This window comes from Oncorhynchus mykiss, chromosome 6, assembly GCF_013265735.2.
Source record: "Oncorhynchus mykiss isolate Arlee chromosome 6, USDA_OmykA_1.1, whole genome shotgun sequence".
Lineage (NCBI taxonomy): Eukaryota > Metazoa > Chordata > Actinopteri > Salmoniformes > Salmonidae > Oncorhynchus > Oncorhynchus mykiss.
In genome coordinates this window covers 21,237,065-21,265,020 of record NC_048570.1, presented here as the reverse complement: position 1 = coordinate 21,265,020, position 27,956 = coordinate 21,237,065, and the positions used below count along the sequence as shown (strand labels likewise).

Genomic DNA, 27,956 nt, shown 5'->3' with positions numbered 1-27,956 from the left:
TTCCCTGAGGCCCAGACAACAGCCAAAAGCATTTGTGAAGAAGTGAGTGCTGCATCAGAAGACCTGGCCTCCACAATCCCCCAATCAAATTGAGATGGTTTGGGAGTCGTGCCGCAGAGTGAAGGAAAAGCAGCAAACAAGTGCTCAGCATATGTGGGAACTCCTTTAAGATTGTTGGAAAAACATTCCAGGTGAAGCTGGTTGAGAGAATGCCAAGAGTGTGCAAAGCTGTCATCAAGGCAAAGAGTAGCTATTTGAAGAATCAAATATATTTTGATTTGTTGAACACTTTTTTGGTTACTACATAATTCCATATGTGTTATTTCATAGTTTTGATGTCACTATGTAGAAAATAGTAAAAATAAAGAAAAAACCCTGAATGAGTAGGTGTTCTAAAACCTTTGACGGATAGTGTATGTAAATTGATTTCATTTTCTGTTGTTGTTGGTATTATAAATTTGCAAACATTACTAAAAACCCATTTTTGATTTGTCATTATGTGGTAGTGTGTAGATTGATGAAGGAAAAAAATAATTTAATATATTTTAGAATAAGGCTGTAACTTAACACAATGTGGAAAAAGTCAATGGGTAGGTCAGAGTACTTTCCGAATATACAAAAGTATGTGGACACCCCTTCAAATAAGTGGATTCGGCCATTTCAGACATACCCCATTGCTGACAGGTGTATAAAATTGAGCACACAGCCAAGCAATCTCCATAGACAAGCATTGGCAGTTGAATGGCCTTACTGAAAAGCTCAGAGACGTTCAACGTGGCACCGTCATAGGATGCCACCTTTCAGTTCATAAAATGTTTGCCCTGCTAGATCTGCCCGGCCAACTATAAGTGCTGTTATTGTGAAGTGGAAACATTAGGAACAACAATGGCTCAGCCACCAAGAGGTAGGCCACACAAGCTCACAGAGCAGGACCGCAGAGTGCTGAAGTGTGTAGCACGCAAAAATAGTCTCATCGGTTGCAAAACTTACTACCGAGTTCCAAACTACCTCTGGAAGTAACGGCAGCACAAGAACTGTTCGTTGTGAGCTTCATGAAATGTGTTTACATGGCCGAGCAGTCGCACACAAGCATAAGATCACCATGCGCAATGCCAAGCGTCATCAGGAGTGGTAGTTTTCCACCATTGGACTCTGGATTAGTGGAAATGCATTCTCTGGAGTGATGAATCACACGTCACTATCTGGCAGTCCAACGGACAAATCTGGATGTGGAGGATGCCAGGACATAGATGATTCTGTGCTTCCAACTTTGTGGCAACAGTTTGGGGAAGGACCTTTCCTGTTTCAGCATGACAATGCCCCCTTGCACAAAGCGAGGTCCATACAGAAATGGTTTGTCGAGATCGGTGTGGAAGAACTTGACTAGCCTGCACAGAGCCCTGACCTCAACCCCATCGAACACCTTTGGGATGAATAGGAGCGCTTTTGGTCATGTAGTGTATTATTGCTCATTGTTTACAGACAGATTATTTCACTGTATCACAATTCCAGTGGGTCAGAAGTTTACATACACTAATTTGACTGTGCCTTTAAACAGCTTGAAAAAATCCAGAAAATGATGTCAATTAGCCTATCAGAAGTTTCTAAAGCCAAGACATCATTTGAGTCAATTGGAGGTGTACCTGTGGATGTATTTCAAGGCCTACCTTCAAACTCAGTGCCTCTTTGCTCGACATGGGAAAATCAAAATAAATCATTTTTTTGTAGACCTCCACAAGTCTGGTTTGTCCTTGGGAGCAATTTCCAAACACATGAAGGTACCACGTTCATCTGTACAAATAATAGTACGCAAGTATAAAACACCATGGGACCGCACAGCCGTCATACTGCTCAGGAAGGAGATGCGTTCTGTCTCCTAGAGATGAACGTACTTTGGTGTGAAAAGTACAAGTCAATCCCAGAACAGCAAAAAAAGGACCCTGTGAAGATACTGGAGGAAACAATTACAAAAGTATCTATATCTACAGAAAAACCGCTCAGCAAGGAAGAAGCCACTGCTCCAAAACTGCCATAAAAAAAGCCAGACTACGGTTTACAACTGCACATGGGGACAAAGATCATACTTTTTGGAAAAATGTCCTCTGGTCTGAAGAAATAAAAATAGAACTGTTTGGCCATAATGACCATCGTTACATTTGGAGGAAAAAGGGGGATGCTTGCAAGCCGAAGAACACCATCCCAACCGTGACGCACGGGGGTGGCAGCATCATGTTGTGGGGGTGCTTTGCTGCAGGAGGGACGAGTGCACTTCACAAAATGGATGGCATCATGAGGAGGAAAATTATGTGGATATATTGAAGCAACATCTCAAGACATCAGTCAGGAAGTTAAAGTTTGGTCGCAAATGTGTCTTCCAAAAGCATATTGCCAAAGTTGTGGCAAAATGGCTTAAGAACAACAAAGTCAAGGTATTGAAGTGGCCATCACAAAGCCCTGACCTCAATCCCATAGAACATTTGTGGGCTGAAAAAGCATGTGCGAGTAAGGAGGCCTACAAACCTGACTCAGTTACACCAGCTCTGTCAGAAGGAATGGGCCAAAATTCACCCAAATTATTGTGGGAAGCTTGTGGAAGGCTACCAGAAACGTTTGACCCAAGTTAAACCATTTAAAGGCAATGCTACCAAATACTAATTGAGTGTATGTAAACTTGTGACACACTGGGAATGTGATGAAAGAAATAAAATATGAAATGGGTCCTGGACTTCCTGACGGGCAGCCCCCAGGTGGTGAGAGTTGGTAACAACATCTTCACCCCGCTGATCCTCAACACTGGGGCCCCACAAGGGTGTGTTCTCAGCCCTCTCCTGTACTCCCTGTTCATCCATAACTGTAGTGGACGACACTACAGTGGTAGGCTTGAATACCAACAACGATGAGACGGCCTACAGGGAGAATGTGAGGGCCATCGGAGTGTGGTGTCAGGAAAATAACCTCACACTCAATGTCAACAAAACAAAGGAGATGATCGTGGACTTCAGGAAACAGCAGAGGGAGCAGCCCCCTATCCACATCGATGAGACAGTAGTGGAGAGGGTAGTTAACTCCTCGGCGTTTTAAGCTCCTCGGTGTACACATCACGGACAAACTGAATTGGTCCACCCACACAGACAACGTTGTGAAGAAGGCGCAGCAGCGCCTCTTAAACCTCAGGAGGTTGAAGGAATTTGACTTGTCACCAAAAGCACTCACAAACTTCTACAGATGCACAATCGAGAGCATCCTGTCGGGCTGTATCACCACCTGGTACGGCAACTGCTCCGCCCACAACTGTAAGGCTCTCCAGAGGGTAGTGAGGTCTGCACAACGCATCACCGGGGGCAAACCAGCTGCCCTCCAGGACACCTACACCATCCGATGTCACAGGAAGGCCAAAAAGATAATCTAGGACAACAACCACCTGAGCCACTGCCTATTCACACCGTTATCATCCAGAAAGCGAGATCCGTATGTTGGAGACAGCTTCTATCTCAAGGCCATCAGACTGTTAAACAGCCATCATGAACATTGAGGGGCTGTCGCCAACATACTGACTCAACTCTAGCCACTTTAATAATGGAAAAATGTATGTAATAAACATATCACTAGCCACTTTAAACAATGCCACTATATATAATGTTTACACACCCTACATTACTCATCTCATATGTATATACTGTACTCTATACCATCTACTGCATCTTGCCTATGCCATTTGGCCATCACTCATTCATATATTTTTATGTACATATTCTTATTCATTCCTTTACACTTGTGTGTATAAGGTCGTTGTTGTGAAACTGTTTGGTTAGATTACCTGTTAGATATTACTGCATGGTCGGAACTAGAAGCACAAGCATTTCGCTACACTCACATTAACATCTGCTAACCATGTGTATGTGACAAATTAAATTTGATTTGATTATTCTGACATTTCACACTCTTAAAAGTGGTGTTCCTAACTGACCTAAGACAGGGATTTTTTTACTGGGATTTTAAATGAATTTGGTTAAGGTGTATGTAAACTTCCAACTTCAACTGTAAGTCAAGACATTTCAGCCTTTCCTTTTTTATTAATTTATAAAAAATTGTAAGCCAGTGACACAAAATTTCAATTTAATACATTTTAAATTCAGGCTGTAACACAATAACATGTGGCACTGTAGGTGCTCTTTTGACCGCAAATCAGTCTGTCGAAGCTTCATCAATTGAGGTTGAAACGAGTCAGCCTTTTCATTAGTAAAAGAGCAACTATGCATTAGAAAATACATATGGTTGTTGCCGTCTTTTTGGATTCATGACTTTACCCAGATGAGCACCCGATTCCATGGAGCCATTTCCTGATTATCATCAAATGTCACGTTTGATTGATGCGCACGCATCCCGACATCAAAAAGCTCTGTCACAGGATAGCTAATTCTGATGTCGAGACTAGAGGTCTACCGATTAATTAGGGCCGATTTTAAGTTTTCATAACAATCTGGAAATCGGTATTTTTGGGTGCCGATTTTTATTTTATTTTTTATACATTTATTTAACTAGGCAAGTCAGTTAAACTTATCTTATAAAAAAACAATCAATCATAATCACTAGTTAACTACACATGGTTGATGATATATGCATATAATCTGACTGAGCATACAAGCATCTAAGTATCTGACTGAGCGGTGGTAGGCAGAAGCAGGCGCATAAACATTCATTCAAACAGCACTTTAGTGTGTTTTGCCAGCAGCTCTTCATTGTGCGTCAAGCATTGCGCTGTTTATGACTTCAAGCCTATCAACTCCCGAGATGAAGCTGGTGTAACCGAAGTGAAATGGCTAGCTAGTTAGCGCGCGCTAATAGCGTTTTAAACATCACTCGCTCTGAGCCTTCTAGTAGTTGTTACCCTTGCTCTGCATGGGTAACGCGCTGCTTCGATGGTGGCTGTTGTCATTGTGTTGCTGGTTCGAGCCCAGGGAAGAGCGAGGAGAGGGACGGAAGCTATACTGTTACACTGGCAATACTATAGTGCCTATAAGAACATCAATAGTCAAAGGTTAATGAAATACAAATGGTATAGAGGGAAATAGTCCTATAATTCCTGTAATAACTACAACCTAAAACTTCTTACCTGGGAATATTGAAGACTCATGTTAAAAGGAACCACCAGCTTTCATATATTCACATGTTCTGAGCAAGGAACTGAAACGTTAGCTTTCTTACATAACACATATTGCACTTTTACTTTCTTCTCCAACACTTTGTTTTTGCATTATTTAAACCAAATTGAATATGTTTCATTATTTACTTGAGGCTAAATTGATTTTATTTATGTATTATATTAAGTTAAAGTAAGTGTTCATTCAGTATTGTTGTAATTGTCATTATTACAAATTTAAAAAAAGTTGTTATATATATATAATACTGAATGAACACTTATTTTAACTTAATATAATACATAAATAAAATAAATTTAGCCTCAAGTAAATAATGAAACATATTCAATATAATATATTTTTAAAGAATCGGCCAATATCGGCTTTTTTGGTCCTCTAATGATCGGTATCGGTGTTGAAAAATCATAATCGGTCGACCTCTAGTCGAGACCTTGATAAAATTAACAATGAGTGAGTGATGACCATGAAAACAAGCAAGGCTAATGGCTATAGCTATGATCAACAAGTATATTATATTTCTGGATTTATCTAGCTCTATTTGGGATGTTTTACCTCCCCTCCCTGGCTTGCTAGGTAATCAATCCTCTCATGACATTTGCAATGTTTTAGGCGATAACCATCTGATTAAGTGTTAGTTTACTTACACGATCTGCATTTGAAGTTGCATGTGATTGTATCCACTGCTTCGTAAACAAAGAGGTTTCTGATTATGAACGGTTTGTGTGTATGTATTGATATGTAGGCTACATGTGCCTTTTGTAAAAAATAAAATAAAAAGTAAAATACTGATGCAGTTCTGTCCTTGAGCTATTGTCATCTATTAATGTTCTGTACTATGTCATGTGTCATGTTTTGTGTAGACCCCAGGAAGAGGAGCTGCTGCTTTTGCAACAGCTAATGGGGATCCTAATAAAAGACTAATACCAATACCAACTGCGCATGCAACCTTTTATGATGCAGCCGGTAAATGGTTCTATAGAAGCTTTTAGTATCATCGTAATTTCCAAAACTCTAAATATGTAGTCTTACCAGTGAAGTCAGAGAAAGATGTGTAGGGCCTCAGGTTGAACCTCTTCCTGTACTCGTTGAAGGGTTGGAGACGCAGAGCCCTGGACTCTTCAATAACACCCTCGGCCACCTTGGTCACCACTGGGTGGATGTTCTTCCCACCTCCTATCTGAGAAACAGAGAAAGGATTAAAACCAACTTAACCTCTGACCCCATACCCATAGGTACTGGTGTAGACTACATCGAAAAGGATCAGACGGGCATCACCTGTATAAATATAGGATGCATGAATGACTACATGAAAAAAAGTATTCAAAAGAAACAGGTAGCAGAATAGCTCTCGGATGGATAGTTGATAGGGATTGATTTGGAAATGGGGAAGAGAATGATCTAGGAAAGATAAACATGTTCAGACAAATAAGAAAGCGACAGAGCTTAAAACTGCACTATTCAAGGCAAGCATAGTGTGATGGAAAATGTTATGTTTGTGCTTTTCTAATAACCAATTTCTGTGTTCATGCAAGTAACTGATTGAACGAATCCTCACTATCAGTATCTGCAATTCGGCAGTACACCCAGAACCTTGTTTTGAGAACGAAAGGATATCTCAGTTTCAAGGTCTCAGCTTGGAGACAAGAAGCCTTGTGAGGTATTGGTCTGTCACATGCATGAACCAAATGTTAATGATGAATTATGAATAAGTTAAATCATGCCTATGTAACGTGTATATAAGCAGGATATAAGAGATCTAAATGGGACTGCCCCGATAGTACACATCTGTCAGGAGCTCTATGGTGCATCAAGTTTATTGGAACATCTCCAGTTAACTGTAAATAAACAATGATTAATTTAAGATTGACTTTGAGTGTCCTGTGTAGAATTTCCACAACAATAGAAATCTAAAAACAGGTAGCTACATCTGTTCTTTCACTTAACTCTTCGAGTAACCAATGACTATAACAAGCAGAGGATTGCTTCTCAGGCTACATGAGAGAAGGTGAGAAAGGTGCCATCCCAGCAATTGTATATTTTGTATACAGTGGGGAAAAAAACCTTCAGACATGGTAGTGACTGCATACGAAGAGGAAGTTATAAAAACTGCAGTTGAGGGTCAGCTACTCTAATGTGGTCTGGGTGAGAATGGCCCTCCCGAGAAGGGCCCTAAATGTGTTACTTCATATACAGTATACACCCACAGGTGTCACTGACCTACACACAACACCCCATGTCAAAGTGGAATTATGTATATATTTTTTTATAAAAACAATTTGAAAAGCTAAAATGTCTGGAGTCAATAAGTATTCAACCCTTAGTTAATTGTATTTATTATGAATCCCCATTAGCTGCTGCTGGATCCTGCTAAATTAAGGCAGTTGTAACCTCAACTTGCTTAAAAAACATTACAATACATTCACAACACATTAAGTGTGTGCCCTCAGGCCACTAGTCTACTACCACATATCTACAACACAAAATCCATGTGTATGTGTGTGTGTATGCATGTGTGTGTGTATGCATGTGTCTGTTTGTCTCTCTTCACAGTCCCCGCTGTTCCATAAGGTTTATTTTTGTTTTTTAAAATCTAATTTTACTGCTTGCATGAGTTACTTGATGCGGAATAGAGCTCCATGCAGTCACGGCTCTATGTAGTACTATGCGCCTCCCATAGTCTGTTCTGGATTTGAAGACTGAAGAGACCTCTGTTGGCATGTCTTCTGGGGTATGCATGGGTGTCTGAGCTGTGTGCCAGTAGTTCAAACAGACAGCTGGGTGCATTCAACATGTCAATACCTTTCACAAATACAAGTAGTGATGAAGTCAATCTCTCCTCCATTTTGAGCCAGGAGAAATTGACATGCATATTATTAATCTTAGCTATCGGTGTACATCCGAGGGCCAGCCGTGCTGCCCTGTTCTAAGCCAATTGTCATTTTCCTAAGTCCCTATTTGTGGCACCTGACCACACGACTGAATAGTAGTTCAGGTGTGACAAAACAAGGGCTTGTAGGACCTGCCTTGTCGATAGTGCTGTTAAGGCAGAGCAGTCTGAGAAGTCTGTATTATGGACAGACAATTTCATAAATGTGTCAAGTGCAGCATCTGGTTGCTCCTCATTACACACCATAGACCAGCAAATATTACTTACATCATCAACATAGGAATCATTACAAAACTTGTTGTATGACCTCACACTATATTAGGCCCAGCCTTCAGCAATGTGCTTGAAAATATATGGCAAGACTTGAATATGGCTGTCTAGCAATGATCAACATCCAACTTGGCAGAGCTTGAAGAATTGTAAAAATAATAATGTACAAATATTGGACAACCCAGGTGTACAAAGCTCTTCAGCCTTTTTCACACCGCAGGGCTTAATGCTCAAATGAGTTTGTTTTTCAAATCCGTGTCGGACTACTGACTGTCCAAACAGTTACAAGTGACCAAATTGGATGTGTGTGTTCTGACAGCAGTCATTTGCTGAAAAGGCTATGCTAGTTGTCACAGTAATAATGGGTGTGCGCAATTGTGTAGGCTGTTTTGTTGTGGTTGTGCTTCCCATCACTCAGAAGTTACGTAGCAATTTGAATGTTCCAAATCATAGAGTAAGAACACTTTTAAACCTTGATAGGATAAGACGATCCAACTTGCTAGGTAGCTGTTTAGTTTTCTAGCACATTCCCACATTTGTTTGTGAACAATTAACAAGCTAGTTAGCTACCACATGGACCTAGCAAGCAACATGTCGAAAAACAGTCTAAAAACAACTTGAGGGACCTAGCAAGCAACAAGATATGTCGAAAAACAGTCTAAAAACCAACTTGAAGTCAGATTTGACCGTTCAAACAAGTCACATGGCCAGGAATCAGATTTGTATTTGACTTCAAACCACCTACAAAGCTGGTTTTAAATGTGGCTTGAAATATCAGATTCCATGTGCTTTTTGGCTGTTCAGACTGCAGGAAAAAAGAACAGATTCAAATCAGATATGCAAATAAATAGGATTTGAGTCACTTTAAACTGCCATCTGCCAATTTAGAGACTTACTCAGAAAGACCCATAGCTGTTAATCACTGCCAAAGGTGATTTTAACATGTATTGACTCAGGGGTGTGAATACTTATATAAATGAGATATTTCTGTATTTCATTTCCAATAAATTAATAAAACTCTCCATCTCTCGTACATAGAATTTGCTTGGCTCAAAAGAACTACAACAACACACACATCAATTCAGTTGAAGTCACTTCAAATAAATAGCTTCTGCTTTTTGGTAGAAATAGAAAATAGATTACATTTTTCAGAATTTTTGTTTACTCCCTGAATAGACTCCCTGACTTCAATTCGAATTGACCCTAACCTTGACACACAATCCTATCAGACAGATCATTATAGCCCAGATCTGTATGCACTTTAGACAACTTTCTATGTAGGGGAGAGTGCCAGGTAAGTTTCTCCAAAGAGTTAGTTGAGCAACCCTTTGTTTCTAGGAAAAAAAAATTATAAATGTGACCAAATATTTAGGAAGAGGTCATCATTTCATGGATTATGTAAAGGAAAATCCCACATGGAACATGTGGTTAGCAAGTTAGGTAAAATAAAAAAGATTTTCAAAGTCAAATTAATTTATTGTGTTAAGAGATTTCATGATGCTTGTGTCTAAACTGAATTAGATTGATTTATAAATCAGTTGGGGTCTCTATAAGCTACAAGATGAGGTCCTAAACATAGCATGAAAGTGCATCCTTGTAGCTGTATTGGGCTAATATAGTAAAAATGTTTGCCTAGGGGTAAGTTGAGCCAATGGCCACCATACAAATTATGATGACATTTTTGTCAGGTTGATGCATAATACGAATAGTATTTTTGCATTGTGTCATGCATATGAACGCATTTTTGTTACAGAGCAGATATCATGCAACAAGCCCCCCTTAAGGTTATTGAAAGAGCAGCCAAGGAAGTGACAGAAGGGAAGAAGTACAAGCAGCAGCAATGGATGATAAAAATAACTGAATGACACTGAAGTAGATTGACAAAAAGGAAAACAAAACATGTACCTGTGCGTAAGAGAAGCTATGATAGAGTAGAGGCACAAAAGGTCTTATCTGATGACATGGAGTCTGAACTTGCTAAACATATCAAGAATCTTGCAGACCAGTTTCATGAGCTTAGTAGCCTCAATTGCAGTGAACTTGCCTAGAAATTGGCACATAGAAACGACATCCCTATCCCAGAAAACCGGTCAGGAAATGGAAGGCTAAGTGATATTGAACAGAGAGATCTATATCTGAATGTAGGTATGCATTAAAAAAAATGTAAATAGTTTTGTCACACACACCGGTTAGGTGTAGTGAAAATGTGTTGTTTGTAGGGCTGTCCCCGACAAAAAATATTGGTTGACCGAAAGTCATCTGTTCTTTCCACCAATTGATTGGTAGACATTTTAAAATGCATTTTTCCAAATAGGGTGTGTCTATGTGATTTCAGAAAATTAACTACTGTTTGGCTACATTTGGGCGCAGGCCAGGTAGCCTAAAGGCCTACTCCTATACATAATAAGGTGAATGTCCTAACTCAACATTGACAGGAGCACTCCACACAAAAGCTGGAATGAATGGAATTAACCAAAACTTGTTTCTCACAAGTGTAAACAGGTTGTGTGGTCTGCAAACAACGTGTCCCCTCTGACAATGAGAACAGTAAATGAATGATTTAACAGAAATTACTGTAACCAAACAAACATTTTAGAATAGAAATGATAGGAATTAACAGTAAATGTACAATTGGTGATATACTGTATGTAATGGGTAATTGATACACACTAACAATCAAACACAGACAACTCACACAATGGAGTTATGAAACAATGAATGTGCACAAATTGGAGGGAGAGAGCTCATTCTGGAGAGAGACATGCATTGTGCATCTTAGCCACAGTCTTGGCCTCCGCAATGGATTAGTTCACCGAGATGGGCGCGAATCAGACAGGTGTCTCGTGTGCCATAAAAAAATATGTTTATTTGCTACTTCTCTACAAAAACGACTAATTGGGGTCAACCCTAATTGTTTTACAGTCAGCCCTAGTAGTACAGTGCCCCTGGAGCAAATTAAGGTTACGTGCCTTGCTCAAGGGCATACAGATTTTTCACTTTCTCGGCTGGGGCATTTGGACCAACAACCTTTCGGTTACTGGCCCAACGCTCTAACCGCTAGGCTACCTGCCGCCTTACTGATTGTAATGTTTTGTACAAACACCTTAATATTAAGGTGCACTCTCTTTGGCACTCAAAACCGCCTCAATTTGTCAGGTTATGGACTATACAAAGTGTCAAAAACGTTCCACGGGGATGCTGGCCCATGTTAGCGCCAATGCTTCCCACTGTTGTAACTTTAATGAGTTACAGAGTTAATGTTTAAGTTTATTCTTTGAGCTGTATCTAAAGATATTTCTTTAGATTTATTTGCATATGTAATTGTATTGGGTTGTGTTGAATTACGCTTTTTGACTGCAAGTCCCAGAATGCCTTGCGAGAGGAATGAGTGATAACGCGCCAATTATGTGCAGGTGCGGGTGATTGTGGCTGATTTTCCAACAGCATCTTACCTGCATTGCTCTGTACCAAAACAATTGTTGTTAAATGTAACGTAAACAAGTATTCTTACTAAAATAAGCTTTCGTATCAAACCCGACGTCCCGAGTCATTACTAAGAAGTTAGTTAATCTGAAAGTTGGTGCCGAAACCCGGGACATGAGCTGCGACGAAGAAGTGGCTGAAATGGCTGAGGAGGAACGTCGGCATGAAGCAGAAAGAATGAGACGAAAGCGGGGTACCATTCGAGGCGCAACAACGCGGATTTTGAATCAGATTGACGTGAAAATATCCCAGTCAAATCCGGATACCGATCACTTGAGTACATTGTTGGAATTGCTATCCGCTAAGGAGGACAGTTTGTTTGAGCTCGATCGTGAAATTGAACAGTTAACGCCATTGGACGGATTGGAGGCAGAGATTGCATGCACGGAGGATTACAAAGAACGCATTATCATGCTGAAGAGCCGTGCACAAAGAGTGATAACGAAGAAACAGGACGTCAATCCACTACCAGCCGGGTGAGTGACGCTAACTCAAACATATCACAGAGACAATCAGTAAGGCTACCGAAGTTGATTATTGAGAAATTCTATGGAGATGTCAGTATGTGGCAGGAGTTTTGGAGCCAATATGAGACTGCTATTCACAGCAATGATTCACTGTGTAAAAAAGAGAAGTTGACCTATCTGAAAACATCTCACTGGACCAGCTGCAAAGGCAGTAGCAGGACTGATGTTAACAGACAGTAACTATGATAATGCAATCGCTCTACTCAAGAGCAGATTTGGAAGGAAAGATCTTGTGATTAGTGCTCATATGTCAAGGCTGCTGAATCTCACACCTGTGAAGAAATCCTCTGATCTAAATGCATTGAGGCAGCTATATGATGAATGTGAAATTCAGATTAGGAGCCTGGAATCACTGGGTGTAATGTCAGAAACCTATGGAAGCCTACTATTCCCAATCTTACTGCAGATGATTCCAGAGGACATAGCTCTTGACTATAGTCGTCAGAGGGGAGTAGATGATGAATGGAAAGTGTCTGAGATTATCAGTTTCCTACAGAAAGAGGTTCAGAGCAGGGAGAGAGCGCTACAAATGACAAGATCATACAACCAACAGAAAGAGAGCAAACCATGGAACAAGTCATGCTTCTCCAATGAAATGAAACCAAAAAGACCCAACATGCCCTCTGCTGCAGCACTGCATACAACCAGCCAGAAGGAACAACAAACGTGTCTATTTTGTGACAGTGCAGACCACAAATCAGAAAACTGCACTGACTACAATATTGCTACACGCAAAGAGAAACTACAGAACATGGGAATATGCTTTGTATGTTTAGGACAGAGACACATAGCAAAATTCTGTAAAGTCAAAGATGTGTCATGTGCAACATGTGGAAGCAGACATCACATTGCGGTTTGTACCAGTAAGAGGAGGGAGGTGCAACCCCCTACTGTTTCTGTAGATGCTGTTGTTTCCTCAGTTATTCCCCATTCAGTGAAGATGAAACCAGATGGACAGAACACTGTGTTGCTACAAACGGCAAAGGCATGGGTAGAAGGCCCATCGGGCAGGAAGATAGCTCGTTGCTTACTAGATGGAGGCAGTCAGAGAAGCTTCATACATGAAAACTTTGTGAAGGGCTTGAAGCTACCAGTAATCAGACAAGAGGCACTCACTCTTCACACGTTTGGCTCCTCTGCCCCAGCAACATCCCAACGCAACACAGTGAAAGTCATCTTGGAGAATGTCTGGGACAAACAGCAGAGAATAGAGATAGAGGCAATTGAAACCCCACAAGTGTGCACAGCTGTGATGAAGGTTCCTGGTGAACGGATTCAGCATGAGCTCAGTAAAAGGGGACTGCAGCTCGCAGACTTTCCAGGAGATGACAATGATCCTGAACTCTCTGTCCTGATAGGAGCAGACTACTACTGGCAGATAGTATCAGGCAGAGTGGAGCGACTGACGGAGACGCTAGTTGCTTTAGAGAGCACCTTTGGATGGTCGGTGCAGGGACCCGTGTCCATGTCAAGTGTCGCCGAGGCAACTTGCATGTTCATCCCACTTGATGAAGACACACTAGTCTCCAAGCAATTGCATGCATTCTGGGAGCTTGAGTCTCTGGGTATTCTAAGCGAGAAAACACAGAACTCAGAGGAAAACGAGGCTCTACAAAGGTTTGAGGAAACAACCACCTTCAAAGTTGGGCGATACCATGTGGAGTTGCCATGGAAACGAGAAATGCCAGAACTCCAAGACAACTATAGAATCGCCAAGAAACGGTTTGAAGGTCTGAAGAAGGATGTGACGTTGTACAGCAGATACAATGAAGTAGTAGAAGACTACTTACAACAAGATATGGCAGAGGACGTGCCCAAGGACAACGCATCAAGTGCAGACAACGTAAAATACTACTTACCTCACCATGCAGTACTACGAGAAGATAAGGTGACAACAAAACTGAGAGTGGTGTTTGATGCCTCGTCCCATGAAGATGGCTGTCCATCTCTCAATGACTGTCTACTCACAGGACCGAACCTGAATCCGGATCTGCTCAGCGTTCTGATAAAGTTCAGACTACATGAGATCGCATTCATGGCAGACATCAAGAAAGCTTTCCTGCAGATATCCCTAGCAGAGAGAGACAGAGACGCCGTGAGATTTCTATGGCTCACTGGCCCACCAAGGGGAGAAAATGAAGAGGAGCTGCGTGTGCTGATGAAAAGAGTGGTATTTGGAGCTTCCCCAAGTCCATTTTTGCTGGCAGCTACAATCAGGAAGCACCTGAAACAATATGAAACAGAACAACCAGAAGTTGTAGAGATACTGAGAGAGTCACTCTACGTAGATGACTTCATTGCAAGTTCACGCAATGTTGAAGAGGCTTACCTTGTGACAACAACTGCAAAGCGAATGCTGTCGAATGCAGGCATGGACCTCTGCAAGTGGATGACCAATTCTCCTGAATTGAAAACAAAATGGGAGGAGAGTACGACAACTGATCACCCATTGACGCTAGAAACACAAGGATTAGCGCTGAAGGTTTTAGGTTTAGTATGGAGGCCGGAAACGGATGACTTTGTGTTTGACCTCAGGCCGCTACTGAGCATTCTAAGGCAAAAGGAAAACACAAAGAGAAGTGTTCTGCAGTCGTCTGCACGTATCTTCTCTTGGTTTCTTAACTCCCTTCACCATCAGGATCAAGTGCATGTTCCAGGAAATGTGGGAGAGGGGACTCAGCTGGGACGAAGAATTACCACCTGATCTGACACGAGAATGGCAACAGTGGTGTTCAGAACTACACCAGTTACACCAGCTCACCATACCAAGGTGGTACCGAACAGACATGTGGCCACAGAATAACCACACCCTGAAACTACACGTGTTCTGTGATGCAAGTGAAAGGGCTTACAGTGCAGTAGCTTACTTGCAAGGTGAGTCACAAGACAGGGAAACAACAAGTCTAGTCGCATCCAAGTCCAGGGTAGCCCCACTTAAGAAAATGACGCTGCCACGCCTGGAGCTCATGGGAGCTGTGATTGGAGCGAGACTAGCAAACAACTTAATGACCACACTGAAAATGGAAGAAAAACAGATTAACATGTGGACAGACTCGATGATCGTGCTGCATTGGATTTGCAGCTCAGCTCAGAAATGGAAACAGTTTGTTGCGAACAGAGTGACGGAGATCCAGTCCTTGACCAATCCAGAGTCATGGTCACATATTGAAGGGACAACTAATCCAGCTGACCTCCCTACAAGAGGACAAACTGTTAGAAACTTGACACAGAGCGAGCTATGGTGGAATGGACCCAGAATTCTGACATCACCCAATCAGTCCGAAGAGACTGATGATAACAAGGTTCCGGATGAGGTGAATATAGAACTCAAGTCCAGTTGCCAGGCTACTGTACAACTCGCAGCAAACAGCACAGACAGCACTGAACCTGTGTTGGAGCTTGAAAGGTACAGCAAACTGAAAAGAGTGTTCAGAGTCACCGCCTGGATAAAGAGATTCATAGCCAATGCTCGTACAACCATAAAGATGCAAGGTGAACTGACTGCTGACGAACTGTTCGATGCAGAAAAGTACTGGATTAAGGTAACACAACAACAGAGTTTCGGACAGGAGATCAAACTACTGAAGGCAGGAAAAAGCCTAAACAATGACTGTAAAATCAGAGAACTGAAACCTTTCCTGGACGAACACGAACTACTCAGTGTAGGAGGAAGACTGCAACAGTCCAACTTCACATTCAGAGAGCAGCACCCATGGGTTCTGCCCAATAAGTCCAGATACTCAGAAATGCTGATACAGTACCAACATGAGAAGGTGATGCATTCTGGAGCAAGAGACACTCTAGTACAAATCAGAGAGCGATACTGGATCTTGAGTGCTAGGCAGCTAGTCAAGAGCACAGTGGCAAGATGTATAGTGTGCAAGAGATTCAAGGCAAGGGCCGGACAGCAGGTCACTGCGCCTTTACCAAAAGACAGAATAACTGAATCCCCACCATTCGAAGTCACAGGTGTGGATTTTGCAGGACCGCTCTATGTGAAAGAAAATGGTTCTGTGAAGAAGTCATACATTGCACTGTTCACTTGTGCTGTAACCAGAGCAGTGCATTTGGAACTGGTCTCAGATCAGTCAACAGAGACATTCTTGTTAGCTCTAAAAAGATTCATCTCAAGGAGAGGATTATGCAAGGTAATCTACTCAGACAATGCAAAAACGTTCAAGAGAGCTGATCAGGACTTGAAAGAGCTGTGGAAGGCAATCGAAGAGCCCAACTCTTGGCGTTCTTCTCAGAAAGGGGCATCACCTGGAGGTTCATCGCAGAGCGAGCAGCCTGGTGGGGCGGATTCTGGGAAAGACTCGTCAGGTCAGTAAAAACATGCCTGCGAAAGGTTCTTGGGAGAGCTTCACTTAATTTTGAAGAGATATGCACAGTCCTGACAGAGGTTGAAGCTATCCTAAATTCTAGGCCTCTGACCTTTGTGCACAATGAGGTGGATGAACCACAACCCCTGACCCCAGCACACTTCCTGGTGGGTAAAAGACTAACCTCTTTGCCTCCAAAGCCATTTCCAGCTGACACTCAGCACCCAACGTTAAACAAGGGGGAAATTACATGGATGGAAGTACAGGCAGAGACTTGTGACCAGTTTCTGGAACAGTTGGCGAAGGGACTACTTGCTGGATCTAAAGTCAGCACACCGCTGTGACACACCACAGCCCACCCCACTGAAAGCGGGTGACGTTGTACTCATTGGAGAAGATAACCTACCCAGACAAACCTGGAAACTAGGAAAGATTGAGGAACTGTTTCCAGGCCGAGATGGCTTAGTTAGATCATGTTCAGTTCGTACTGCTTCAGGGACTTTGTTGAGGAGACCTATTCAGTTGATATACTGCCTAGAGATCTAGATGAACACAATTGTTCATCGGGGGGGAGGATGTTGTAACTTTAATGTGTTACAGAGTTAATGTTTAAGTTTATTCTTTGAGCTGTATCTAAAGATATTTCTTTAGATTTATTTGCATATGTAATTGTATTGGGTTGTGTTGAATTACGCTTTTTGACTGCAAGTCCCAGAATGCCTTGCGAGAGGAATGAGTGATAACGCGCCAATTATGTGCAGGTGCGGGTGATTGTGGCTGATTTTCCAACAGCATCTTACCTGCATTGCTCTGTACCAAAACAATTGTTGTTAAATGTAACGTAAACAAGTATTCTTACTAAAATAAGCTTTCGTATCAAACCCGACGTCCCGAGTCATTACTAAGAAGTTAGTTAATCTAAAACCCACTGTTGTGTGAAGTTGGCTGGATGTCCTTTGGGTGGTATACCATTCTTGATACACACAGGAAACTGAGTGTGAAAAACCCAGCAGCGTTGCAGACGTTGACACACTCAAACCGGTGTGCCTGGCACCTATTAATGAATAGCATTCTCACAATTTGTGAATGCTATTCATTGACTACAGCTCAGCGTTCAACACCATAGTGCGCTCAAAGCTCATCAATAAGCTAAGGACCCTCGGACTACACACCTCCCTCTGCAACTGGATCATGGACTTCCTGACGGGCCACCCCCAGGTGGTAAGGGTAGGTAACAACATATCCACCATTCTGATCCTCAACACAGGGGCCCCTCAGAGGTGCGTGCTCAGTCTCCCCTGTACTTCCTGTTCACTCATGACTGCATGGCCAGGCACAACTCCAACACCATAATTTTAGTTTGCCAATGACACAACAGTGCTAGGCCTGATCACCGACAACAAAAAGGCAGCCTATAGGGAGGTCAGAGACCTGACTGTGTGGTGCCAGGACAACCTTTCCCTCAACATGATCAAGACAAAGGAGGTGATTGTGGACTACAGGAAAAGGAGGACTGAGCACACCCCCATTCTCATTGATGGGGCTGCAGATGAGCAGGTTGAGAGCTTCAAGTTCCTTGGTGTCCACATCACCAACAAACTATCATGGTCCAAGCACACCAAGACAGTCATGAAGAGGGCACAACAATACCTATTCCCCCTCATGAGACTGAAAAGATTTGACATGGATCCTCAGATTCTCAAAAGGTTCTACAGCTGCACCATTGAGAGCATCCTCACTGGTTGCATCACTGCCTGGTATGGCAACTGCTCAGCCTCAGAATGCAAGGCACTACAGAAGGTAGTGCGTAGTGCCCAGTACATCACTGGGGCAAGCTTCCTGCCATCCAGGACCTCTATACCAGGCGGTGTCAGAGGAAGGCCCTAAAAATTGTCAGACTCCAGCCACCCTAGTCATAGACTGCTCTCTCTGCTGCCGCACGGCAAGCGGTACCGGAATGCCAAGTCTAGGTCCAAGATGCTTCTAAACAGCTTTTATCCCCAAGCCATAAGATTCCTGAACACCTAATCAAATGGCTACCCAGACTATTTGCATTGCCCCCCCCCCCCCCCCTCTTTTACACAGCTGCTACTCTCTTATTATCTATGCATAGTCACTTTAATAACTATCTACATATTACCTCAACTAACCAGTGCCCCGAACATTGACTCTGTACCGGTAGCCCCCTGTATATAGTCTAGCTGTTGTTATTTTACTGCTGCGCTTTAATTACTTGTTACTTTGATTTCTTATTCTTATCCGTATATTTTAAAACTGCATTGTTGGCTTGTAAGTAAGCATTTCACTGTAAGATGAACCTGTTGTATTTGGCGCATGTGACTAATAAAATTTGATATGATTTACCATACTCTGTTCAAAGACATGTAGGTGTGCCTATTCACCCTCAATGGCCCACATACACAATCCATGTCTCAAGGCTTATTAAATCGTTCTTTAACCTGTTTCCTCCCCTTCACTGATTGAAGTTGATTTAACAAGTGACATCAATAAGGGATTGCAGCTTTCACCTGGTCAGTCTGTCATGGAAAGAGTTACTAATGTTTTGTACACTCAATGTACAATATACCACACCCCCATTCCATTAATTAAACTTTGACCTATCAGCACCGCACCCACTTACCCCAAGGCGGTTCAACTTACCCGTCTCTATGCTCAATGTAATCCATACCCTGGGTAAGTTCTTTTGGACATGCTATTTTCTCAAACTGTTATGTTTACATGAATTCTAGCATCCTGAAATATATGTAGATATCTCTGTTAGAAATGCTATATTTCCCTTGATTTAGTGATGCTGAATAACATATACCCCACTCTCCCCTATGGCATGACAATGATATTGAGACTAGGGTTCATCAATATAACACTGCATATGACATCCCATGGTCACCACACAGCCCATACCTGTCCAGCACACTGGCGTGAGAAAGCGTCCACCAGTTTCTCCACCCCGTAGTGTGTGACGATGGAGGTGTTGAAGATGAACTGGGAGTAGGGCACCACGTCTCCGTCTATGTGGAAGCTGTCTGGCATCAGGGGGTGCCAGTGGTACAGTTGGTTGAACTCCACAGCGATGCGGTTCCTGTACTGAAACGTGGACTTGAAGAGCAGGACCGGATCAAACTTCAGATCCAACAGGTAGCCGCTCAGGTGCTGCACGTAGTCCTCGATCACTATCCGGATAGTCTCACCTGGAATATGAACCAAAAAAAAATGTATCTACTATAGCAGTGTGTGGATTATTTTCCCCGTAACTATTCACTCAACCCAGAACATAGAAAGGTTTCCTTAATATTAATATTCCTGCCTAAAGCACAGTGTCTGGCAACATGAAAGACAAGAGAGATCTCTGTTTAGTCCAGTGTGTACTTACCTATGACGATGAGCCTGGTGGTCTGGAAGAGCTGCTCATCCCCCCAGGTGGGGTGCTCGGCCTTCAGGATGTCACAGACGCGGTTGTGTTCTCTCAGCCACAGGGTGGCGTACATGGTGAGGCCTGGCAGCAGCCCAAACACCTCCTGCCCAATGGCCATGCGCTGCCCCTCGGGAACCCCTCGAGGGTAGCTCATATTCACTGCCGCCTCGGCTATCGTTGGAGGGTACACCTCACCTTTAATTACCTGGAAGAGAAGATAGTGAAAAAGGGAAAGTAATACTATGGACCCCTTAAGAGCTTTACTGACTCAATAGCACAATACTGAGCTTTAGGTGATTCAATGAGCATGCTTTACTCATTTCTTTGGATGATAAAAAACTTCATCATTCGTGTTCCCTTTGGGGTTTTGTGGAAAAGACATTTTAAATATGTCACTGACAGGAATGGACCTCTGCGATTGTAAACTTTATTAATGTATCCTTCCTTTATACATACTGTAACTTAAAATATGTTGGTGAACAGGATGTTCACCAGCAACCTGCCAAACTAATCAATGAATATGTCTTGCCAATGCCCAATCATTACCAGTGGAGGAACGGGCCGTGCCCATGCCCACAACATTTTGAAACACTACTGTTAGTTACAGTAAATACTGTTTACCTCAACAACCCCCCTAAATAACCAACAGTTGTACAGCCATCTCATCCTGAGTCCTATGCATAGTGTGAAGTACATTTAAGTATCCCTATACTTCTGTTATTACGGTGCTATCACTCTTATTAGTGCGCCTGCGCAGAAGTCTCTTGCAGTTAGACCTGGCCTGAGTGTGATGACAACTATGTACTGTGGAAATAGAGTAGGGCTTCCCCAAAGTCAGTCTTTGGGCCCCCCATGAGTCCCCCCCCCATTTTTTTTGCCCTAGCACTACACAGCTGATTCCAATAACCAACTCTGGGAAATCCTGATTTAGAGTCAACATTGGTAGCAGAGGATGGCTGATAACTACAATGGGCCACCTCGCTTCGAAGAGAAGAGGTTTTATGTAAGTTTGAAAAATTAACTCGGAATCTGGACACGGGTTAATAATCTGGACGAGAAAAAGCAAGCATTTGCGGTGGTATTATCGCTCGGAGAGAGAGATACAACACAGGAAAAATCTGCAAAGGATTTGAACAAGGACGACGGTATTCAAACTTTGATCAGAGAACTGGATTCTGTTACTTAAAGAAGAGAAAGACTGCCTACGAGGCATATTCAAACTTTGAGTGTTAGACATATTTTGGGTTGCAATGACTGACTACATCATTTATTTTGAACAGACAGGATGTGCAAGTAACAGGATGTAACAGGATTTACAACAGGATGTGCACGTACAACATGGTTCTCCTGGATGCGGTGTTCACTTTCAAGTTGCTAGATACTGCCCGCCCGGATAGTAGAGAGAAACAGTTGGCTTTGACTGCTTGTACGGTGCTGACTTTTGCGTCTATAAAGTTGGCACTAAAAAGGATTTTGGGTGAAAAGACAGCTGTCACGCCAATAATAGATGGAATGCAAGTGAGTGACCTAGCATATTACACTGAACAGCAGAGAAAAAGCGCCAATAAGTAATGTTATCAAGACAACTAGACGAGGGCGCCATTGCCTCGCACAAATCCACTGAGCAGGTATGGAGGGAGATCCAAATGTGTTATTTGTCAACGCACTTAACATTGGGTTAAAGACTGTCCTCATAAAAACTAACAAGTTAAAATAAGAGGAAAATGTATACAGAGAGATAGAGCAGTGTAACACTACAGTCACGTTCTGACCTTAGTTCTTTGGTTATGTCTTTGTTTTAGTATGGTCAGGGTGTGAGTTGGGTGGGTTGTCTATGTTATTTTTTCTATGATTTGGGATTTCTGTGTTTGGCCTGGTATGGTTCTCAATTAGAGGCAGCTGTCTATTGTTGTCCCTGATTGAGAACCATACTTAGGTAGCCTGGTTTCACTTGAGTAGTGGGGGGTATATTTCCTGTTTAATGTTTTTGTCTTTCACCTTACGGGACTGTTCGTTTGTTATTTATTGTTTTGTTCAGTGTTCTAGTACGTCATTAAAAGCTATGAACACTTACCACGCTGCTCATTGGTCCTCCTCTCTTTCTCCCAACGACGAACGTTACAGAACACTTACCACGCTACGCATTGGTCCTCCTCTCTTTCTCCCAACGACCAACGTTACAATTACACTGTTTTCAAACGAATCTGCTTCTAATACTGAGATCTTTATAGTTGAATCCTTAGTATCAATCCCTGCAGATCCTATGTGTACATGCAGTGTGTGGTACAAAATGGCTTGATAGCCATGTCAGTGAACTAAATATGAAAGAAGTACAACATTTGATTGACACACCAAACAGAGCTTTCAAATTTGGAGAAGGGAGAATCGTCCACTCTACCAAGAGAGTCAAGCTACCAGCAAAAATTGTCACATTAAAACAGGTGGTCCCTGCAGATATCCCTTTATTATTAAGCAAAGCATCCCTCAAGAAGACAGGTGCTGTACTAGACATTACAAATGACAAGTCTGTGACGTTTAAACAACCAGTGCCCCTTGCACTTACTACCTCAGGCCACTATTGTGCTCAAATTCTAGACAAAGACATCACACAAAGTCCATGTGAAAACGAGATTCTGACGGACACAGAGCACATGGAGATTCTGACAGTCACAGAAAACATGACCACAGAGAAAAAACTAAGTATTGTTAAAACTTCAAACAGTTTGGACCAATGGAGGCTCATAATGACTGGAACGGAGAAAATTGAATGGCATAAAACACATGGAAACCATGTGTTTGATGTATTTGATACCATTCCAATAATTCCGTTCCAGCCATTACTACGAGCACTTTCTCCCCAATTAACATGCTACAGTTGACAGACATCAGAAATTACTCAGCAGTTCTGGGAATAATGATGATGAGTGCATTTCCATTCTACGGCAGATAGTGAGCAGTTGTGAGACATTTACATTTAAAAAAAGATGGAACCTTTAACTAGACAAGTCAGTTAAGAACAAATTCTTACTTACAATGACAGCCTATACATGCCAGACAAAGCAAACCCAGACCAACTGTTGGTTTGCCACTGGCTTCCAAGTAAAATTAAACACTGGCTGTAGATCTACACGAGCTAGGACCAAGTCTGTGGTGCCTTCACATAAATGGACCACTTCACACGCTTCAGTGCTGGAAGCATTGTGATTACATAGAAACCCATTAAAATCGTCAAGCACTTCATTAATTCCTGGGTAAGTATGCATGGCCCGCCCCAGAAATTGTACAATGACACTGGAGAATTCAATAATAATGAAACGAGAAATGGCTGAGAAATACAACATGGAAGTAAAGACTGCTGCATACAGTCCATAAAGCAACGGACTTCTGGAGAGACAATCAAACTTGCATTTCTACAGGGAACAGAGCTGTCAAGGGACATTCACGTCTGACCTGAAGCTAAGGGCCACTGTGGTAACGTAAAAAGTGTATGTATGGCCTGGCAAATGCCTCGCTCTAATGGTACAACAAAGTCAAGGCAACAGGCCTCCCGAGTGGCGCAGCGGTCTAAGGCATTGCATTGCAGTGCTAGCTGTGCCACTAGAGAGTCACAGCCGGCCGCGACCGGGAGACCCATGGGGTGGTGCACAATTGGTCCAGTGTCGTCCGGGTCAGGGGAGGTTTTGGCCGGCAGGGATGTCCTTGTCCCATCATGCACCAGCGACTCCAGTGGTGGACCGGGCGCAGTGCACGCTGACACAGTCGCCAGGTGTATGGTGTTTCCTCCAACACATTGATGCGGCTGGCTTCCGGGTAAAATGGGCATTGTATCAAGAAGCAGTGCGGCTTGGTTAAGTTTCGGGGGAACGCACGGCTCTCGACCATCGCCTCTCCCGAGTCTGTACGGGAGTTGCAGCGATGAGACAAGAGTGTAACTACCAATTGGAAACCAATTGGGGTAAAAACATTTTTTTTTTGTCAAGGCAATGCTGAGTACAGTTTGCAAAATGTCACAAGTGGGTCCTGCAGTCTTCTATTGGCTTGATCAAGACTGCAATGTGACTGGAGTACCTGCCTGTCATGCTGATGAATTCATCTAGTGTGGCTCACAGACCTTTGCTACAACTGATTCCACACCTCAAAGCCGTTTTCCATGTCGGCCGTGTGGAGCATGATAGTTTTAGTTATGTTGGCATGAAATTTATTACAGTTGACGCAACAATACTGATGCAACAAGAAAGCTATATCAATCTTCAACCCATCCACATGAATTTAAAAAAGCTTCAATTCCCTCTGTGGAATTGAAGCTGATTGAGGTCAAAGATAGGTCAAATGCTATGGGTTACTAGATAGTAGACCTGATGTAATGTTTGATGGCTGCAACTTGGCATCCAACACAAAACATGCCACTGTACAAACCATTCATGAGGCAAACAAAGTCGTTTGTAAACTGAAATCAGAACAAGTGACTAAAGTTTCAGCATGTGGGAAAAGATGACTCTCAGAAACCAGTTGTTGTCAGTGATGCTTCCCTAGGAAACCTTACAGACAGAGGCACACAATGTGGACATATAATCGTGTTAATGGGTGAGGAAGAAAGATTCTCATCTATCTGTTGGCAGTCAAAAAGGACAAGGAGGGTTGTACGGAGAACACTTGCTGGAGAAACCCTTGCTCTTTCTGGCAAGTCTGTTCTCAGAGCTCACCACTGGTGAGTCAAAACAACCCATTGTACCTGTAGTTTGTGTCACTGACAACTACTTCCTAGTTGATGCTGTCAAATAAACCAAGTCTGTCACGGAGAAAATATTTCATCTTGAGATTAGCAGCATCAAGGAATTTATTCAAGCACAGAGAATCCAGAGGAGGAACAGCTTGCTGACTGTCTAACTAAAAAGGGAGCATCATGTCGTGTTCCTAAAGGCACTCAGTAATGGAAAGTAGCAGCTTGATTCATAAAAAAAACACGTTGTCAGACAACCCATTTGTAATGGGGGACTTGAATAATACTAGGACATTTAATTATTTTGTTGATGTTCTCTATTTATCTTTAAAGAAAAGTGGGAAATTGTTTGTCATGTTATAAGTATCCCTATACTTCTGTTATTACAGTGCTATCACTCTGTTATTAATGCGCCTGCGCAGAAATCTCTCTTGCAGTTGGACCTGGCCTGAGTGTGATCACAACTAAGTACTGTGGAAATAAGGTAAACATTGTTAAACTGGAACCTTGTCGTGGTGTCATTTATAGTTAACACAAGCCACTGCTGAAAGAGACATTGATCAATGGGGTTGTTACAACATCAGCTCTCCCTGACTCTGAACCAACACCCAGTTCCCAAAAACAGATACCAATCCCAAAACTCCTTTCTGTAGAAGTTCATTTCAACAGATAAAGCCCATGGGTGTACTTCTTTATCCCGACATGAGTCAAGATGTGTATTCTTTCATGCTAGTGATGCGATAAGATAATTTATGGGGCTCGGAACGAATAGTATTTACTTTAATCACAAGTACCTCAGAGTTACCACAGAGTGGTACCATGTTTACAGTAACATTCCAGTGAAGACTTGTCCACAGCTGGAGTGGAGTTATGCAATATTCTACATACCTGGTATTTCATCTTTCCGTCTTTAAGAAGCCGGAGGTTCAGCTGACGCACCAGATTATCGCCGTAGACATGGCCGGCATCCACCTGTTTAGAGATTATAAAATATGAGATTAAAAAGAGATTTTGTGAGACATGACGCATGGCAAGAGATAGAGATGAATATGGTTCTCATGTCTCTCGTAGAGTGTGCAGGGTTTGTTTGTTGATGGTGATGACATCGTGATGAGGCAGATGATGGTTTAGCTTATTTGAACTTGACCTGGTGCTGTGCAGTAAAAGTCTCACAGCGCACAAGTGACATTGAGTAACATGCCTATTCCTATAGCCTATTTCAATCAATACAGTGAGCTCCAAAAGTATTGGGAAAGTGACATCTTGTGTTGTTTTGGCTCCGTTTAGTATTTGGTCCCAAAATCCTGGCACGCAATGATTACATCAAGCTTGTCACTACAAACTTTTTGGATGCATTTGCTATTCGTTTTGGTTGCATTTCAGATTATTTTGTGCCCAATATAAATTCATTGTAAATTACATAGAGTCCTTTTGGAGTCACTTATTGTAAATGAGAATCAAATAAATGTGTTATACATCCTTATTTTCTTTTTTTACCCCTTTTTCTACCAAATTTCGTAATATCCAAATTAGTAGTTACAGTCTTGTCCGTACGGGAGTTGCAGCAATGGGACTCGGGAGAGGCAAGTTCGAGAGTTGTGCGTCCTCCAAAACGCGACCCCGCCAAGCCGCACTGCTTCTTGACGCAATGCTCGCTTAACCCAGAAGCACCAATGTGTCAGAGGAAACACTGTACACATGGCGAGCATGTCAGCGTACATTGCGCCCGGGACAAGGACAACTCGGCCGACCAAGCCCTTAGAGGCAAAAATATCATAACCCCAAGACATGCAAACCTCTCACCATTACAGTAACAGGGAAGGTTAGCATTTTTGGGGGGGAGGGGTAAAATATTTGTGTGACTAACCTTCTCACTCTTCGTTATTGATGATTTTTTCAGGATTATCCGTAATCATGGTAGCATCCACATTAATGTAGAAGTGTTTAGAAACGTATTATATTCTTATTTACAATAAAAGCTGCTGTTTGACTTTAAGACTGGGCTCTGTCCATTTTTATAGTAATAAGGGTCATACATCTCCTTATGAATTGACAGAGTGTTTAATTTTAATTGGGTGTTAAAACAGAGGAATTTAATTCCTACAACAACTATGTACATAAAGTGCTGTAATTTCAAAACAGTTCATCCATTATGGATGGAAATACCCTCAAATTAAAGCTGACAGTCTGCAATTTAACCCCATAGTCATTGCATCATTTCAAATCCAAAGTGCTGGAGTACAGAGCCAAAACAAAACAAATGTCACCATCCCAACACTTTAGGGCGCTCACTGTCTTATGTAGCTTATACAGAAGGCAAGACAGGAATTCAGGACAGACAGAGAGGAGAATTCCACCAAAGCAGTGCAAAATGTTCTGTCAGGAAATATTGTTTCTCTCCCTCCCTAGCCTAAACCTATAATCTTTTGGTAACACTTTACTTTACACCCAGTGTCATAATGGCTGACACATAATTGACACCATGTCATAACAGCTGACATGTCATGAACTGTTATATGGTCATAACACTGTCATGACATATATGTAGACATTTTATGGTTATTTATTTTCAGACATGCACCTACCCCAATGCTCTGTTGCTGATGACTGAAATGAATGCAGAAACAGATTTCAGGAGCAGGACAAGACACCCTCTTTTCAACTGATGACTGATATTAAAAGGGCATGTAAGTGATAGGACTATCTGAATTATGGGGGTCATATTGCTTGACAGTGTATATTTTGTGTCCATGTAAAAGGGAGTCGTGTTTGGCCACGCAGTCGTGGGTGAACAGGGAGTACGGGAAGGGACTAAGTACACAACCCTGAGAGGCCCCAGTGTTGTGGATCAGCGTGGCAGACATTTTGTTGCTTACCCTTACCACCTGGGGGCGGCCTGTCAGAAAGTCCAGGATCCAGTTGCAGAGGGAGGTGTTTAGTCCCAGGGTCCTTAGCTTAGTGATGAGGTTCGTGGGAACTATGGTGTTGAACGCTGAGCTGTAGTCAATGAACAGCATTCTCACATAGTTGTTCCTTTTGTCCAGGTGGGAAAGGGCATTGTGGAGTGCGATTGAGATTGCATTATCTGTGGATTTGTTGGGGTAGTAATCGAATTGGTGTGGGTCTAGGGTATCCGGGAGGATGCTGTTGATGTG

General features: G+C 42.4%; 1 protein-coding gene across 2 annotated transcripts in view; it reads right to left on the bottom strand.

Annotated features, from left to right (window-relative positions):
• ptgs1 (prostaglandin-endoperoxide synthase 1) overlaps positions 1-27,956 on the bottom strand; it is a 60,572-nt gene that overhangs the window by 7,125 nt on the left and 25,491 nt on the right. For both annotated transcript variants that reach the window (XM_021605594.2, XM_021605593.2), the window contains 4 exons: positions 25,690-25,773; positions 20,040-20,286; positions 19,571-19,857; positions 6,189-6,336 (listed from right to left, as the gene is read on the bottom strand). In XM_021605594.2, the coding sequence (XP_021461269.1) occupies positions 6,189-6,336; positions 19,571-19,857; positions 20,040-20,286; positions 25,690-25,773 (766 nt within the window). The remainder of the gene's footprint in view (positions 1-6,188; positions 6,337-19,570; positions 19,858-20,039; positions 20,287-25,689; positions 25,774-27,956) is intronic.